We start from the raw sequence: 15,988 nt of genomic DNA, 5'->3' as shown, positions 1-15,988 counted from the left end.
ATGCCAAAAGGCATGTGGGGGGTTACCATTATTTGCCAGACAGGGGAAATTGTCCAAAGATAAGTAAGGGTGAACAGAGGAAAAACAATTCTGTTTATACACAAGAAATTTTTGTTTTTCTTTTCCAGCACACAGAACTCAGCTTGTTTTCAGTTAACTTGGCTGATTTTCTGGAATTTTATTTATTTAACTTATATTTATTTATTTATTTATTTATTTATTTATTTACCTGTGTACAATGTAATTGCAAATTGCAGACAGAGGTAAACTGAAACTTGCAAAAAGCCATATTTCTATTACTGCAGGCATATTTTCCTCCCCTTCCAAATACACGTACAACACGATGCTTTCTTCTTCTAATGTTTTGAATCTTGCCAAGGGCTGTAATTTCCATTTTCATCTGTTGTGGATTTGTAGATTTTAAAACATACTCTTATATTTTTCAGAAAAAGTATCCATTCTTTGTTGCCTTTGACTCAAAAAGCCTCTTGACAAACTTTGAACTTTAACCACTAACATAGGAGAATGAGAATTAAACAGATTAAAGAATGAATATTGAACAGATAGTTTAAACATAGCTTAAAAGCATCAGAATTTTTTTCCCATTTCCTCTCCTTGAGCAAATAAAATGTTCAAATAGTTCAGTGGAAGTCGATGAGAGGTTACACCAATAATTCTGTGATGAAACTCAGCCTAACATGGCACTAAAGAGAAGGAAAAGGATTAATGCTATAAAGTCAATAGATCAGTGAGTATAGGAAGTAAAAAAACATACAATATAATTTCTCAAAATCCAAATATACTATCAGTGTTTGAAAAATAATGAAATATTTCAGATATTTAAACTCAGTCTTTGTTTTTATTCCATAAAAGACACAGTAGAAAGAGGACCAGATTTGGAGCCAGTTTGGATCAGATGTGAGTTCAAATCCAGTTTCTGCCATTTACTAGCTGTGTGGCCTTAGGGATGTCACTCAACCTCCTTGAACCTTAATTTTCTCATCTGTAAAATGGGGGTGATAATACCCACCTTGAAAATTAGAGGACGTGGTGTGTAATGGGTGCCTGATAAAATGCTAGCTGTAATTATTAATATTCTATAATAGTATATTCTTTTAGGATAAATAGGGTTTAGTGTACACATTAAGTAGATGTGTCAACTTGTGAGACTTTAGCCGTGATAACAAAAGGCAAAATAATCAGGTATGTATGAAAACATACCATCTATCTTATGCTGATCCTGTGTTTTATATTCTGATCATCTCATTTAGAGATGCTGTGACCTTGGACTTGGTTGCTTAGCACTTCAGCCTGCTTCCCAATAAGATGGTGTCACTCTCTCTGGCTTTCCCTCTAAGGATGGTTGTGGCATTATTTGAGTTCATTAAGAATGTAAAGTACCGGAGGGCTTTTTTGGCCTGCCTTTTCCTTAAAAATTTGTTTTCATTTGTATTTCAAACAGGGGGAGTTTAAGGTGTCAGAGCGGTACCTCACCATGCACGACCTGACCACAGCCGTGGAGGAGAGCCGGGTGAGGGAGATGTTTGGTTCGGGTACCGCCTGCGTCGTTTGCCCGGTGTCGGACATTCTGTACAAGGGTGAGGTAAGATGGTGTCCCTCACGTCCTATCATTTCCAAGTGCTTGCCTATCATTGAATTCTTTAAATACTTGAACGACATGCTAATTAATCCAAGATGCAGAGGAGTTTTTTCTTAATAACTTGGCATTCTGTTAACCACAGCAGTGCAGTTTGTCCTGATGAACCTGTGTTAGCCAATGACTTCCTCATCTTTCCAGTGGTTTCCCGTCAGCTCCCACAGGGTGGGAAGTCAGTGTTTTCCTTGGTATCTGCCTTGTGTCAGTTTAGGGACTGGAGATGTATCAACAGACTTAACCCTCATTTCATTTCTAGCAGCTCACTAAGGAAGTCTTTGTAAGCGGTTAAATTTCAGTCTTCGGTTCCCAAAAGTACTTCCAAACTACTGCAGTAGGAATAGCGAATAGTTCCAAAAACTTCATTTGAATAATCAGTTCCTACTTTTTTCTTCATCATTGTCTTTATCATCATCATTATTATTATTTAGGCCCTTTTATAAAAAAAATTTTTGTTTGGCAAATCTGATGCATTTACTAAAATCGTCCAAAAAGAACTCAAGCATTTGGTTGGAAGAAATTCTCTCCTCTTACTAAGTTAGTCTCATTGATAGGTCCTGTACTGCCATTCTCTTCTCAGATTTTTTTGCTTTCCCTTTTATAACACATTTCCAAAACTTACGATTAACATCCTCATCTAACTTTATAATTTAAAGGCACGTGGGCGTTATTCTTATGACGTGAATTTGCCCAAATTACTCATTTACTACAAATCCTATTGGCTTCTAAATTCAATATTATAATTTGTTTTCCTCAACTGGTTGGATTTTTTTTCCCCCTGCTGATGATTTAAATGGTGGTTGCTTCCTTGCTTGAGATCTTTCAAACTTACTTTTAAGGGATGGCTCCTAAGACAATTCCATCTACAGACTGATGGTTTCACAGGAGAATAATTATTGTATTATATATCAGTACTCGTACTGATTGTAATACTACTGTTTCCCCTTTCATCGTGGTAATACCTAGGTAGGGTCTTCCGGGTCCACTCTTTCAATGAACTAAAGTTGTCATTAGGTCAGATATTTAAAGTCCAGGTGTTAGTTCTCCTCCCAAAGTAAGCTTTTAGATTTAACACGTTTTTATGCTCTTGTTTTAGGGGGCAATTAGAGCCAAAAGTTACATCTCATTATCCTATCATCCTAAAGGGCACAATCAGAAGAAGTAAGGGTACGGGTTGTCTACCACATTGTAATCAAACTCTCAAAATGCTGCAAATCAGCAAGGAATGACTGGGAGGGACTCAAAATATGAATTTGGATCATGAAATCTCTACCCTTGAATTCATTTAACCATGCCGTCCAACTTTGTGGAGGTTGTGGCCCCTGGAGGTTGGACTTACAATAGGTGGATTTAGAACTCCCTTTTATGCACACATGGGCTTGCTTCAGTTTCTGTCCCTGAAATGACTTGCTTTAATTTGTGGCAAAATATCTTTTGATTTCTCATTTCCTGCCAAGAGGGTTCGATGTGGAGGCTAATCCTGGAAGGATGCTGGAAGAGAGAGGTACGATTCTTCAAGTTTAGACACTATCGTAGGTACCCCTGGCTTCTCAGTGGTTCCTCAAATCAGCCTGAAGACTGGCATGTAAACCAGTTGTGCCCTAAAAATCAATTGGTAGGAAATAAACAACCTGTCACTGGCTAGATCATTTTTATTCAAATTCAGAATAAGAAAGAGTCTTCAGTGCAAGGAGCTAGCACACATGCCCAGGTTGTCAGAGGATGATTCCTTGTTTCAGGAGAATTGCTGTGGGTCTTACTTGTCCCTGTACACGGATATCCTCAAGGTCTCTGGTCTTCTTTCACAGACTATACACATTCCAACCATGGAAAATGGTCCTAAGCTTGCAAGCCGCATCTTGGACAAATTGACTGATATTCAGGTAAGGGCTTCTTTTTCTAAAACGCCGTCGTATTTCATTCAGAGCCTAAAACCAAATCATACTTCAGTGGAGAGAAGAGCTGAGCAAGGACTACCATTTGAGGTCAACAAATTAAATTTAAGGAAGATGTTTCTGATAGTATGTGTGGGCATGAGCACAACAGAAATGGGAAAAAATTTACATGTTTAAAGAAAAATAAGGAACGGAGGAAGGGAGGAAATATTTTCAATCTACATTGTCAGGGACTCCAAATTCCTTAATGTTTTAAATATATATATATAAATTTTGATAACATTTAAAAATCTCTTGAATTGCTTTTGTAGAAGAAAAAAACTTGAAAGTAGAAGGAAGCACAGAAAAAAATTAATATTACCTGTGATTCCATCATAGACAGAACCACCCTTAAGTTGTGATATCTCAACTTTCAATATTTTATAAGCATTTATATATTTTTAGTTTTTTCTAACAAACTGGAATCATACATAATTATTAAACTTTTTCATTTCATAAATCTTACTTTTCATATCAATAAATTTTAAAATTCCGTGTATAAAGTTTAAGTGAACTTCATTCGTTGATATAAGATAACTTTTAAAGAAATCTTACTGGACATTCGTGTTGTTGGAACTTCTCTCACTATTATGAACAGTGTATCTTTGATTATTCCATTAGGATAAATTCCTGGGATTGTAATTATCAGGTCAAAAAGTGGGCATCTTTTTTTTTTTTAATACTGCGAACTCTGTTTTGTCTGTTTTTTTCCGAGCAACAATCTACAATAATGTCACCAGGCAGTTAAACATCTTTCCAGGTGGGCATATCAAATACCAGGTAAACCTGGATCACCAATAAAAGATACTAAAATTTGCTGAGCCCAGATGCCATGATTGTCGGTCATTAAAAATATTGGAAGGAGCCAAGATTTATACTGAAATGTGAAATCAAGTTTGATTGATGGGGTGACAGCAAATAGTGCTGGGTCTCAAACCCTAAGCAAAAATTTAAATTTGGTTGGGAAAGCAGCAGGTCCCTACAGAGCAATTGAGAACTTTGGATAAAAATGCTATCTTTTTTTTGTTTGTTTGTTTTTGGAAGATTTAGCAACTTATGCAAAATGTACAATATTAAAAGAAAAGAATGATTGTGGTCTTTGAACCAATGAATTGTCTTACTTCTGTTCTTCAATAAATGTTTCCATAGGAATTTTCTATAAGCTAAATAAAGGAATAGCTTAATATTGGAAGGCTTAAAATTTACTCAAAGTTGTTTTCTACTTTTTGCACATAGAAGCAATCAAAAGTATTGAATTTTTTTAAAAAATGCATGGATGGTTCAAGTATTTTTATTTTTAGAGTTGTCTGAGTAAATTTGATGAAGGTGGACAAGTTATTAGTGTTTTGCTCAATCAAAAACATAAATAGAGCCAAATATATATAATTGGCTAGACTGTGAAAACCTTTATCTAAAAAGAAGGTGCAAGATTTTTAAGAGGGGAGAAAGTGTGGCTATAGTGATAAAAAGATGACTTCAGAGAATTTTCTTAAATTGACCAGAAGAACATGATTCATTCTATAGCAGTTTACACTTAAGAGATTTCAGAATTACCTCTTAGAAATTATATGAAGTAAGAAAATTTGAAGTTATTTAATTTGGATGTAAAGGATTAAAAGGAAAGGGAAAGTAGTCAACTAGGCTGAGGGGAAAAATTAAACTCTCTAAAATATCACTTAGAAGGAAAAGCCAAGTCGAGGTGTTCAACCAACATGGTTGTGAAGCTGTGGAAGGCAAACACAGAAATGTGTGTCATCCCTGTTGAGATGGTAACAAAATATATGCACCCAAAAACTAAAGTATGAATAAGAGAAGCCCAAAGACAATTTGGGGGCCAGATGGGAAGCCATTACAAAAGGTCTCAGAAGGACCATTTTTAAAAGATTACAGAAGCCAAGAATGTAGATGACGGAAGGGAATGTTTTTGATTCAAAAATAGAAGGTATGAGCGTAAACTGTGTGTTGGAGCCTTGTTGCAGGTGCTGGCGATGGAGTAGCGGAAAAAGTAATTCCAAAATTAGAGAAATCGGAGCACACTGATATAGAAGGACAAATCTATTCAATTTAAATATGAAACCATATGAAAAGGTTTAAAAGTAAAAGTTATATATAAAGCAGAGAATGAGAAGAAATACATTTTCCTCTTGCCTGTGTGTATTCTCTATATAACTTAGTGCCTGTGGCTAAGAAGCTCATAATTTCTCTTTTTCACTCTAGGTAGTGAAGTACAATGTTAGTAAGACTGAAAACCAATGACACATTCAGAGCCCCTTAGTGAACAAAGAAACAAAGGGATATTTGAGATAATACAGTGATTCCGAATTAAACCACAAATCTCCTCCAAGTTGTTAAGTAACAAAGAACCATCCACTTGGAATCTAAGACCACCTCTTTCTTCTTCAGTTATTTTATGCCTGTGGGCGTGGAACCTACAGTTTCAAAATTATTCTCGTACAAGATGGCAAATTGGTGCTGTCAGCCAAGCTACTAAATTGTCTGTTTCTCTCCAAGAAAAATACTTTAAGTAATTACTGAGGAAAAAGCATAGAATTGCATCATGTTTTACATTTGATCTCTTTGACGTTACATGGAAACATGATGTTTCCTGTGATCCGCTCTGGTAAATTGAAGATGAGAACAACACTGCTGAAATCCTTAAAGCTCTTGCCAGTGTGACCTGGGGGAAAATTCCTCGTTAACCACAGACTGGATTTTCATTTACCTTGTGTACTTCTGTGTACGAGTAAGAACCTCTGAGGCTAAGTGTTCGTTCCATTTGGCTAATTAGCCATATAGTTCCCTGAGTCTTATTAGATTGTCCTGCAAACACCTGTTAGAATGGAGGTAGTTCAAATGACAATTTTTTTTCCTTTTCTCTTTTTAAAGAAAAAAACGCAACAAAGGAAAACACTTCTGGGTTCATATTTAACCTTGAACTTGGAGAACGTCGCCGTGCTGCCCGTGTTTCCGTTCCTTCCCATTGTCCTTTGCTGTTCCGTTCACTGTCTTGTTCCCCTTTGCTCCTGCCATTTGGGGTCTGCTCTGTTCTCCAGTACGCTTTGCTCTCCACAGTTTGCCTGTTGATAAGGTGTTGGTGGCCCTTCCAGACACACCTCCTTTAGGACTCTCTCAAATCTCTTGAATAGCATTCCTTTCCCCCAGCACAAATGCACGTGCACCCACTTAAATGTGGCTGCCTCCTCCAGCTTCTGTAGCCCCGGGATGATCACCTGTGACCTTTAAGCTGTATTCTGAATAGTCACACGCTTATCTTTGTTCTGCGGTTGTTTGCATGTGGGAGCTGTTTTCTTTTTGTGACCCCAGGATTCAGCGCAGAGCCTGGGCTGTAGTCCATACTCAGTAATGTTTCTTGAATAAATGAATAAAGGTACGAATGGGTGAGTGACACACCAAGAAATACTTAGGAGCCAAAGCGCGTTGCCCTTGTATGTTAGCACATCCGAGAAGAGATGGGAGGAAGCTTTTGAGTAATGGCAAATTATTTTTCAAAAAAACTTCAGAGAACCTGATTTTGAGCTTTTCAAGGTGTGATGCTTATCGAGACTGCTGTCAGGACCAGGTGAAAGCTGGAACCGGGTCTTAAACATCAGGGTAGCATGTCTGAGTAGCTGGCAGGGCGGCTCTCACAGTCTCAGCAAGTGGAAGGAGTGATTGCTATAGTTTAAAGAAAGCAAGCCTAATGGGGTAGGAGCAGGATCTGAATTTCTGATTGCACGTCACCACGTAGAATTGAAAAGTCTATTTTCCCACCAGTGGCTGCAGCTTTGTAAGAATTAAATGACCATTAGTAGGTGTTGCGTTTTTCTCCTTTTCAGTGAAATAGCTTGATGACGTTTAGTTACCGTGACAGAGCCCCACCCTTTTTCCCCGCTGAGGTCCTGAGCTCCCCTTCAAGTGGACGTTTCCAGATTGTCTTGATGACTTGGTCCTTTGACAAGCTTCCCAGCCGCTCCCTGTTCCCTAATACACCTTTCTCCCCCTGTTATGGGATTACAGAGCCTTGCATGGCCGCTGAATAGTGTTTGGAACAAGATGCCAAATGAGTGACCTGGTGAGCAGCACTGGTGGTATTTTTATTGACATTGTGGAGAGTGAGCACATGACATGCCGATTGGCCTTTTCAGTGGCTAAGAATTTTCTGCTGAATGTAACGGGCATTTTGGCAAAGGCATCCATACATTGAATGTAAGGAATAAGCTTGACATTAGTCATGTTTTAGTTTAGTGATCTAACTGGAATGGGTGAAAAGATGGACAATTCTGCACATCACACCACTTGTCTTCCACGTGGACTCAAAATACCATCCCACAGGCTCAATTTGGATTTGCCACGTTGCAAATGCTGAAGGTGTGGGGCCACTGCTGTGGTTGAGTGAACAATGCTGACGATGGTACAAAGACAGCCTTGCCTGTGCAGATGAGGGTTTTCTTTCCCCTCCTTCTCAGGACACCTTTTGAGGAAAGCCTGTAATATTTCTATCCCAGCTAAAAACCTGCCATCTCTACTTTGAAGTGTTTTGCCTTGAAAAATTAAATTGCATTATCCATCATCAAAATGAAAAGTTGGACTGCTAACCGCCTAGGTCTAGCTATCATGGTTTACCTGTATTATCACCTCTCTTGGATACACATCACATCTCAGAATGCTATGATTTTACATAAAAGCATAAATTGCAGGATGAGGGAGAGAAACCTTGATATGTATTATGCAGGTTTGTAGAATGATAGGGCCTATGACTGTCATTGGAGTCAGAATTGATCTCAACTCTTTATAAAAACAACTAATTGAAAGCCAATTGACTTTGACCGATGAGATTCAAGATGAAATTATCCTGCTTCTGAGCCACTGTCTGTAGATCTGCCCACATGTCAATATGCTGATGCTGAGTTATTATTAATGGCTCAAGTATCTGATGTACTAATGGGACTCCAAATTAGAAAAATAAAACACATATTTTGCTCTTACCTTAAGTTGTGTTGCCACCATATTTAAATGAGGCAGGATTTGAAAATGTTGTATGCAACGTTCATTGTGAGTCAACAGAGTCCGCAGTGGGAGGCCACACCTTTCTACTGTGGATTAAGCAAGTCACTTAGAGTCATTGGGCTTCCTTCATGCTCCCTTTCTTGTAAACCAGAAGGTTGTAGGTAGACGCATTCTTGGCTTCCAGTATTTTTACCCATTTGATAGATTCTGCTCTTTGAGGTCTTCAGAGCCCTTTAGGCACCTGGACAGTGTGACGTAGGAGGAACAGCGTTGCACAGAGGCACAGCTGGGCTCTGATCCAGCTTTTCCTGGAGACTTCGTGTCCATAAATGAGAAGCTGGGCTTTAAAAGTTCATTCACACTTGATTTTTAAGCAGTGGAACTTTCTACAGAAGAAACCTCTCCTGGAATCCCAATATACAAAAGCAGTGGAAGTAGAATTGTTCTGAAGGAAAGCCTGGAGCCCCACTCATGGCTCACCCCCTGCATTCTAGATGGATCATGAATATTCTTTCCAATTCATAAGTTCTGATGTTTCATATGAATTTCAAATGAAGTTGTATTAGGACTAAAGAGCCATTTCATGTGATGAGAAGCTAAATACTAAATGGTAATGAAAAGGCATAAGTGGGGAGGGTAGAGCTCAGTGGTAGAGCACATGCTTAGCATGCACAAGGTCCTGGGTTCAGTCCCCAGTACCTCCATCAAAATAAATAAAATAAAAACCTAATTACTCTCCCTAAGAAAAAAAGACTGGTTAAATTAGTTAAAAATTAAAGATTAAAAATTTAAAGAAAGAAAAAAAGAGAAGGTATGTACTTTCCAATAGGTAAGGGACCTACACCAGCAAGAATTGTACAGTTTGTGATTCTTTCCAGGGATTTGTTTCTCAGTACATAAATCTCATTTTAATATGAATATGCTCTTAATGTTCAAAACAGAAGTGAACCTTTTGTTTTTTTGTTTTGTTTTTTTTTATCACAAGGGAGAAACTTTTTTGCGAGATGAGCAATGAGACGTCTGTCCTATATTTAGGACCATTTTCAATAGAACGTTAGGTTTGGAGGGACGTGGAAAAGGATGGGTCTGAGGCTGACATTGCTCCTTCACAGAAGTGAACCTTTTGTACAACATTGGTTGTATCATTACATTTATTGATAAGCTCTTCCTGCACTGTTAGCTTTTACACTAAAACATGTTTTCTTGCTTCTGTTGTAGTACGGAAGAGAGGAGAGCGACTGGACAATCCTCATATCCTGAATGGAGAGAAACAGGGTATCGTAACAGGGGGCAGACTGTTGCATTTGAATTATGAGGAATTTCTTCGGCCATCTTTTTTCAGTTGTGCATCATGTAGTTTGTGTTCTCAGTGTTACCAGGGTGACGGTTTCCTCATGCCAGAGAAAATGAATTGCCTTCATCCAATGGTGTTTTATAGACTTGCTCGTAGAAGCTTACCTTACCATCACTAGAAAGTAGAGGCAGAGAGTGTTCCTCCGTCATCTTGGTGCCTCCCTTAGTACTTCACCCAGATAAAAAGATGTTTATTTTGTAGCATAACTTATGTTCTGCTCCTCAACCAAAGGAGTCTTTTTGTGTTGGAAAGCTGATCTGAGTAAATTTCACGGGTGAACCATTTCCTGTGACACATCCTTCGAAAATGTTTTTGTTTTTTGTTTTTTGTTTTTTGTTTTTTTTTTAAATCATGACTTTGAGAAATTAGATTTCCTCCCCTCATATTTCCTTCCAGGCTCCCCCTAAGTCCTCCTGAAGGTAAATGTCATCCTCCTTCCTGATGCCACAGTCTGCGCCAAGCTCTCCGTGTGCATCCGTAGGGGCCACCACTGTCCTCTCCACGTGTGTTGTAATCAGTCGGCTGTCAGGTTTCCCTGCGAGACTGAGGGGCTGGTGCCTTCTAGATCTTTGTATCCCTCCCTGCCAGGCACATCATAAGGAATGAATGAACATTTACCTTCTATAGAAGTGTACCTTCTTTGTTTCTATACTACGAAACCTCTGTTAGAATACACGATTGATTCTGAGTTTGTCTCTATGTACCTCATATCTTTATTTTCCGTGGACTCCTAAGTCGTTAGAGATACTCAGAGTCATAGTTTGTGGAAGGAATTATTTCTTATTTGAAGACTGTCTTGGAATTGAAATAATAGCTCTCGAGAGGTCATGATACTGAACCAACCAAATGGAAAATGTTAAGTACATATCTGTTAAGTGTTAAATACAAAATAAATCATCATATTTAGTTTTTTTTTTTTTTTCTTCTTTTGGTAAAAAGCAAAGAGGTATGTGCTCTGGTTTTTGTACTTTGGTTTTATAGGTGCTCGTTTCTGTTGAATGGGGATTGAAGCAGCACGTGGTTAGGGGACAGGGAAAGCAATTAGAGATGATATTTTCCTTGTTTAGGAGCTGTGAGTGAAAAAATTGGATCCTGGTTTATCTAGGGGAAAGTCAAATCTTGATAGAAAACATTTACCCTTGGAAGGTCGACTCTCAGACATTATATTTTAGTTTCCTTCAGTCGTAATAACTTTCATCTTGCTGATCATATTTCATTCTCTTTTCAGAGCAAGGAAAAAAATTCTAAAAGTTTGACGTGCTGGAAAAATTTCCTTGAGGCATTAAGCAGCACACAGCAAATGGGGCTTTGATTTTTTTCCAAGACTTTTGGCCATGGGGTCTTTTTAGATAGGAATGGCAAAATGAAAATGAGGGAAGTATAAGATGAAAAGGAATGGTAAAAATATCTTTTAGGGGACTTTTGATTGGTGATATGAAGTCTTAGGAGAGTCTGTTCTTTTCTGGCCTGAAGTATTTTCACTGTCCTCTGCACACGCTCACCAAGTAGTGTTCTAAGGGTATGCGTTTGCCGTGGCTAAATCTGTGACCTCGTTTTCAGTATTGTAGTCTAGAAAAGACTTCAGGTATAATTCTTATCTGTCAAGTAGCATACAATAACCAGACTCACATTCCTATGAGAAATGGAAATCATTCGTTTGCCACAAATACATTTTATACTTTACATCTCTAAATTTAGTATGGCGAGACATGTTCGTTGTAAAAGTTGGAGAACAGTATGTCTTGACATTATGTCTCTGATTTCTTTCAACAAACCTTAGGAGCCTTTTAAGCCCTTTCTACCAGACTGAATCAAGATGAAGGATGTACATTTTTTAAAAAGCTGAAGGTCCCCTAAACTGGAGAACACAATCTGTCATTCTCGTTTAAGTAATAAGGCAGGAAATTGACCTTGACACTAACTTGTTAAATAGATTTAAAAGGAACATCTGCACATCTTTTTTTCTTGTGCACTATTTGTTTAATTGCAGTGGATTAATACAGCAAGAGTGGCAGATTATAACCAGGCAATTATCCATTCTTCGAGACTTGGTTATCGTAACACTAATTGATCATTTAAGGCGTAAGATAGTCTAGCATTAGGAACATGTGAGGCTAATCTGCTCAAAAAGATCAACAAATTAATATTGTTGCTGATATTTGCATAATTGGCTGCAATTATTTAATGTTTAATTGGGTTGATCAAATGAGATTCAGCATTCACATGTGCATGAATATAAACAGAACTGGTGGCACTTAAAATGATAATGATTAACTTATTTTGCATGTTCCCTTCCTCCCACTTTTTTTTTTTTTTCAGTTTTTACATTTCAGACCAAGTTTGTCAGCCTTTTTCAAAACACGTTAGTAGAACCAAGGTTTTAACATGAACCGTTCAGGCACTGGACAAAAACCTGAGCACTTCCTAAAGATGTTTCCGAAAGCTATTTGCTATTAGCAGTTTTCTTTCTTCCAGTCACTTATCAAGGACTCAACTCACGACACACCAAAAGAAAAGCCCATTTCACGGATGTGTATCATGCTCCCCAGGCCCTGCAGCTGCCAGGAGTGAATAAACTAATAATGTCTGTTTTAGCCTTTGCTTTCAAAAGTACAAAGGAAAAGAGAAAGAGGAATGCATGGCTAAGAAGCCTTGTTAGGGAATCTCTGTTTTTCCTACATCTTCTGTTTTCTCAAAAGATTGTCACAAGTAAAACGATCAGAGGCAGCAGGAAGATAGTGCAGCGTAACACCAAGTATATGACTTGACGGGTTCAGCCCTCCTGAGGACACGAGAATTTATACACCCTGGGTTAGAATTGCTCATGTCAGTTTTGTTACTTGATATAATTGTGCCCAAACACGCAGTCTTAGCTTTGCTCAAACCATGCACTCTTGGACACTTGAAGGCAATTAATGAGTATATCTTGGTCAAAAGACTTGTCGGAGTCTTTTATTAAAGCTACAGTTTCAGCTCTGCTTTAGGGAGTTTGTGCTGTAAAACCAGCTGCCAACACAAGCTTATTTCTTTTTCCCGTTCCCACTCAGTGCCCAATCACTGTATTCTTTTTCCTTAAAAAGTTCCTTTTTAGAATTATATGTTCAGTTTACCCTTATGATTGGGAAGAATGTATTTGAAGCAGAAAATGACAGCATTCGTTCACTTTCAATGAATGATATTTTCTAGTACTTAGAGCAATAAATATTCATGGGATGCACTACAGCTTAGACAGGGGTTAGAGAAACACTGGAAGGAGAATCCCTGATTTCATGTCCTGATTCTCAGTATGATCAAAGAATGACTTCCTTGTAATGTGCATTTCTTCAGTGGATATGTGAAAATTTGTTAATAAATAGTAATCCTGGCAAGTAATTTTTGTAGGTACTTTATAACACCCATCACTTTGTTTTGCCACAAGTAGAATGTGTTCAACTGTTTTCAAAATATCTGCCCTTGCAAAAGGAGGCAAAGAGTACCACCCTTTCATTAAGTGTTATTTATTAATTGACAAAGAACATAGAGATCATAGTTAATTTGATCAGTTAACTTGGTAAGTGTAGAGTGAGTACCCACAAATCTGTGTCCAACACAACGCACACAGTAGGGATTAGGAAGTTAGTTTTAGGAAATAAACAGTAGGTAGACATTACCCTCATGGAGTTTTCACTCCTACTTAAACCAAGTTTTAGATAGAAAAGCAGTATTTAATGTAGTTAGATAATAAGACAAAGGCTAGAGCACATCTGTATTCAAGAAATCACAACGAACATTTTCATCTCATTTTAAAAAAAGTGTCCTTTTTTCCATTCCCTTCTTTCCTCCCCTGCAAAACTACTGAGTAGGTTAGCATTGAGGGGTTGTTGGTGTGAATTACCTCCTGGTTTACTGCTCACTGCAAACCTGGTACGTTCGTTCACCGTTCTTTTGGAGCAATGTTAAGTTGTCATAGTACAAATAACAAAAGAACACCTCAAATGACAGCATTCTTGCTGATCTTCTTAAACTCAAAGTCAAGTAGTATTGAAATGAACAAAATGTCCCTAGAGTGAGTTTTTCTGGGAATTGTCATTTATGACTCAAACTGTTTAGACTGTTAGCTTGAAAATGATGGATGCAGCTACTCAGAAAATAGCAGGTGAAAACTAACGTTAGCAGTTTTTCACAGTTTGAGGTTTCAAAAGAAAGGCCATTTAAAGAATTGCAAAGAGATTCTTTCCTATCATTGCCAAAAAGCTCCTTTAAAAATACAAAGGTAGAAGAAAGCGGTTTTTCATTTTCTGCATCCATGCCGTAGTAAAAGACTTCTCAGGTATTAATTTGAGGAGGTGATAAAGAAACATCAACAGAATATAGAAGTGTTTGTGGGTAAATAATCCCCTGGGATCAGATATACGTAAACATATTTGCTCAAGTGAATGATAAAGGCATGAAATCCAGTCTTTGGAAATGAGGTGGTCTTTGAAACCTACCGGATATATGTATCAAAGTTTTAAGTAATCTTTGTATCCTTTCTTCTGAAAGTATATTTTTCATACCACAGTAGTCTGATGAACAAGGCCTAAGACTTGGGTTTTACAGTGTTCTATCTATGGAATCCACTGTTGGGATGGTAAAAATTATGAGCTGTGATGTAGGAATGAATTAAAATGTTGATTTTGGAGAGAGGGCATAGCTCAATTGGTAGAGCACATGTTTAGCATGCACGAGGTCCTGGGTTCAATCCCCAGTACCTCCTCTAAAAATAAATAATAAACCTAATTACTTCCCGCCCCCCCCCAAAAAAAGAGTACCCCCCCATGTTGATTTAATTGACAGATTTCTCTGCACATCCACTATCACAAAGGCTGTGTTCCTTGTTACCCATCACTGAATGGAGAAAATTTTCTTTAGAGAAGATGTCAGAGGAAGAACAACTGGAAGTAGAGAAAGAAAGGAAAAATAGGAAGAAAAAAATTCAAACTTGCTTCTTTGTTGTCCAAGGGAGCTTTTTTCCTCTTTCTGCCAACCACAGGGAGCTTCAGGTTTCAACGTAGGTGCCAAGTACAAAGAGTGCCAATTGGGAATAAAAATACAGTGGCCAGCTCATCAGGTATTAGGATCCAGCCATGAACTTGAGATAATGATCTGATGGTCATGTTACAAGGAAACCACTTTAGATTACTACCGATTTGAAGAAGACTTTAGAATTGCATAGTTTATAAGACCTCTGATGTCATTTCTTCAACTGTTGTAAGATTTTTGAATCTTCTTGAGGCTGAAGTGGCAAGGAGTAGACAGTGACTTGTTCTTCTCCTTGGAAATACTATTTGCCATCATTCCCCTTTCCTTGGTGAAGGTTAACTGATTGGAAAATAAGTTGAATATTATCATTTCATTTTTAACTAAAATGGGCAATGGTTTCCGCAAGCTAATTTCAGAATGGTCATTAAAGCCATTCTCAGGGTCGAGAAAGAAATGCAGATACCTGCTTCAATTTCTACTTTATTGATATGTTTTTGAAGAGTGTTGGACTTCTCTCAAGAATATGGCTGTAAGTAGATCTGAATGAAGTCTTAAAGATAAGCCAGCTCATCCGTGTGCATCTATAAATTCTGCAGATGTTTTCCTGGCGACTTACGAGAATGGGTGATCCATCCAGTGATTTACCCAATTAGCTAGTACCTGGAGCCTAACCCACTGTTCTGGAGAATTTATGGTTACTTGATATGGTAGCTGAGAGAAAAATAAGTAGTTTGAGAAAGTAGTTTTTAAACTAAGAGTTTATAGATTGAAATGGGAGAATGTCAGCTTCTCTCTGGAATTTTTAGAACATATTCTCTTGCATCTAAATCTTACTGTAATGGGAAAACCCCACCTATTGCTTGTGTCAAATTTTCTCCTGTTGTGTAGTGATTCTTGACATTCTCTTGTAGAATGATCAAGTAGAAAGAAATAAACACTTTATAAATAAGGCTTGGCTATCATGAAAAGTTGTTTAAAGTTATGTTAAAAGGATTTAAGCTCACTTAAAGTGTAATGATGGAAATGTGGGAAATACAA

General features: G+C 37.8%; 1 protein-coding gene across 6 annotated transcripts in view; it reads left to right on the top strand.

The window, feature by feature from the left end:
• BCAT1 (branched chain amino acid transaminase 1) overlaps nucleotides 1-14,721 on the top strand; it is an 80,753-nt gene extending 66,032 nt beyond the window's left edge. For 5 of the 6 annotated variants that reach the window (XM_064479112.1, XM_064479114.1, XM_064479115.1 and 2 more), the window contains 3 exons: nucleotides 1,463-1,603; nucleotides 3,463-3,537; nucleotides 9,814-14,721. In XM_064479112.1, coding sequence (XP_064335182.1) covers nucleotides 1,463-1,603; nucleotides 3,463-3,537; nucleotides 9,814-9,855 — 258 coding nt within the window. In that variant the 3' untranslated portion in view covers nucleotides 9,856-14,721. The remainder of the gene's footprint in view (nucleotides 1-1,462; nucleotides 1,604-3,462; nucleotides 3,538-9,813) is intronic. The other variant, XM_064479113.1, reaches the window with a different exon arrangement.
• The last annotated feature ends 1,267 nt before the right edge of the window (nucleotides 14,722-15,988 follow it).

The sequence above is a fragment of the Camelus dromedarius genome, chromosome 25 (assembly GCF_036321535.1).
Source record: "Camelus dromedarius isolate mCamDro1 chromosome 25, mCamDro1.pat, whole genome shotgun sequence".
In the NCBI taxonomy this organism is placed as follows: Eukaryota; Metazoa; Chordata; class Mammalia; order Artiodactyla; family Camelidae; genus Camelus; species Camelus dromedarius.
The sequence above is the reverse complement of the archived record's forward strand: the minus strand, read 5'-3'. Positions and strand labels throughout refer to the sequence as shown.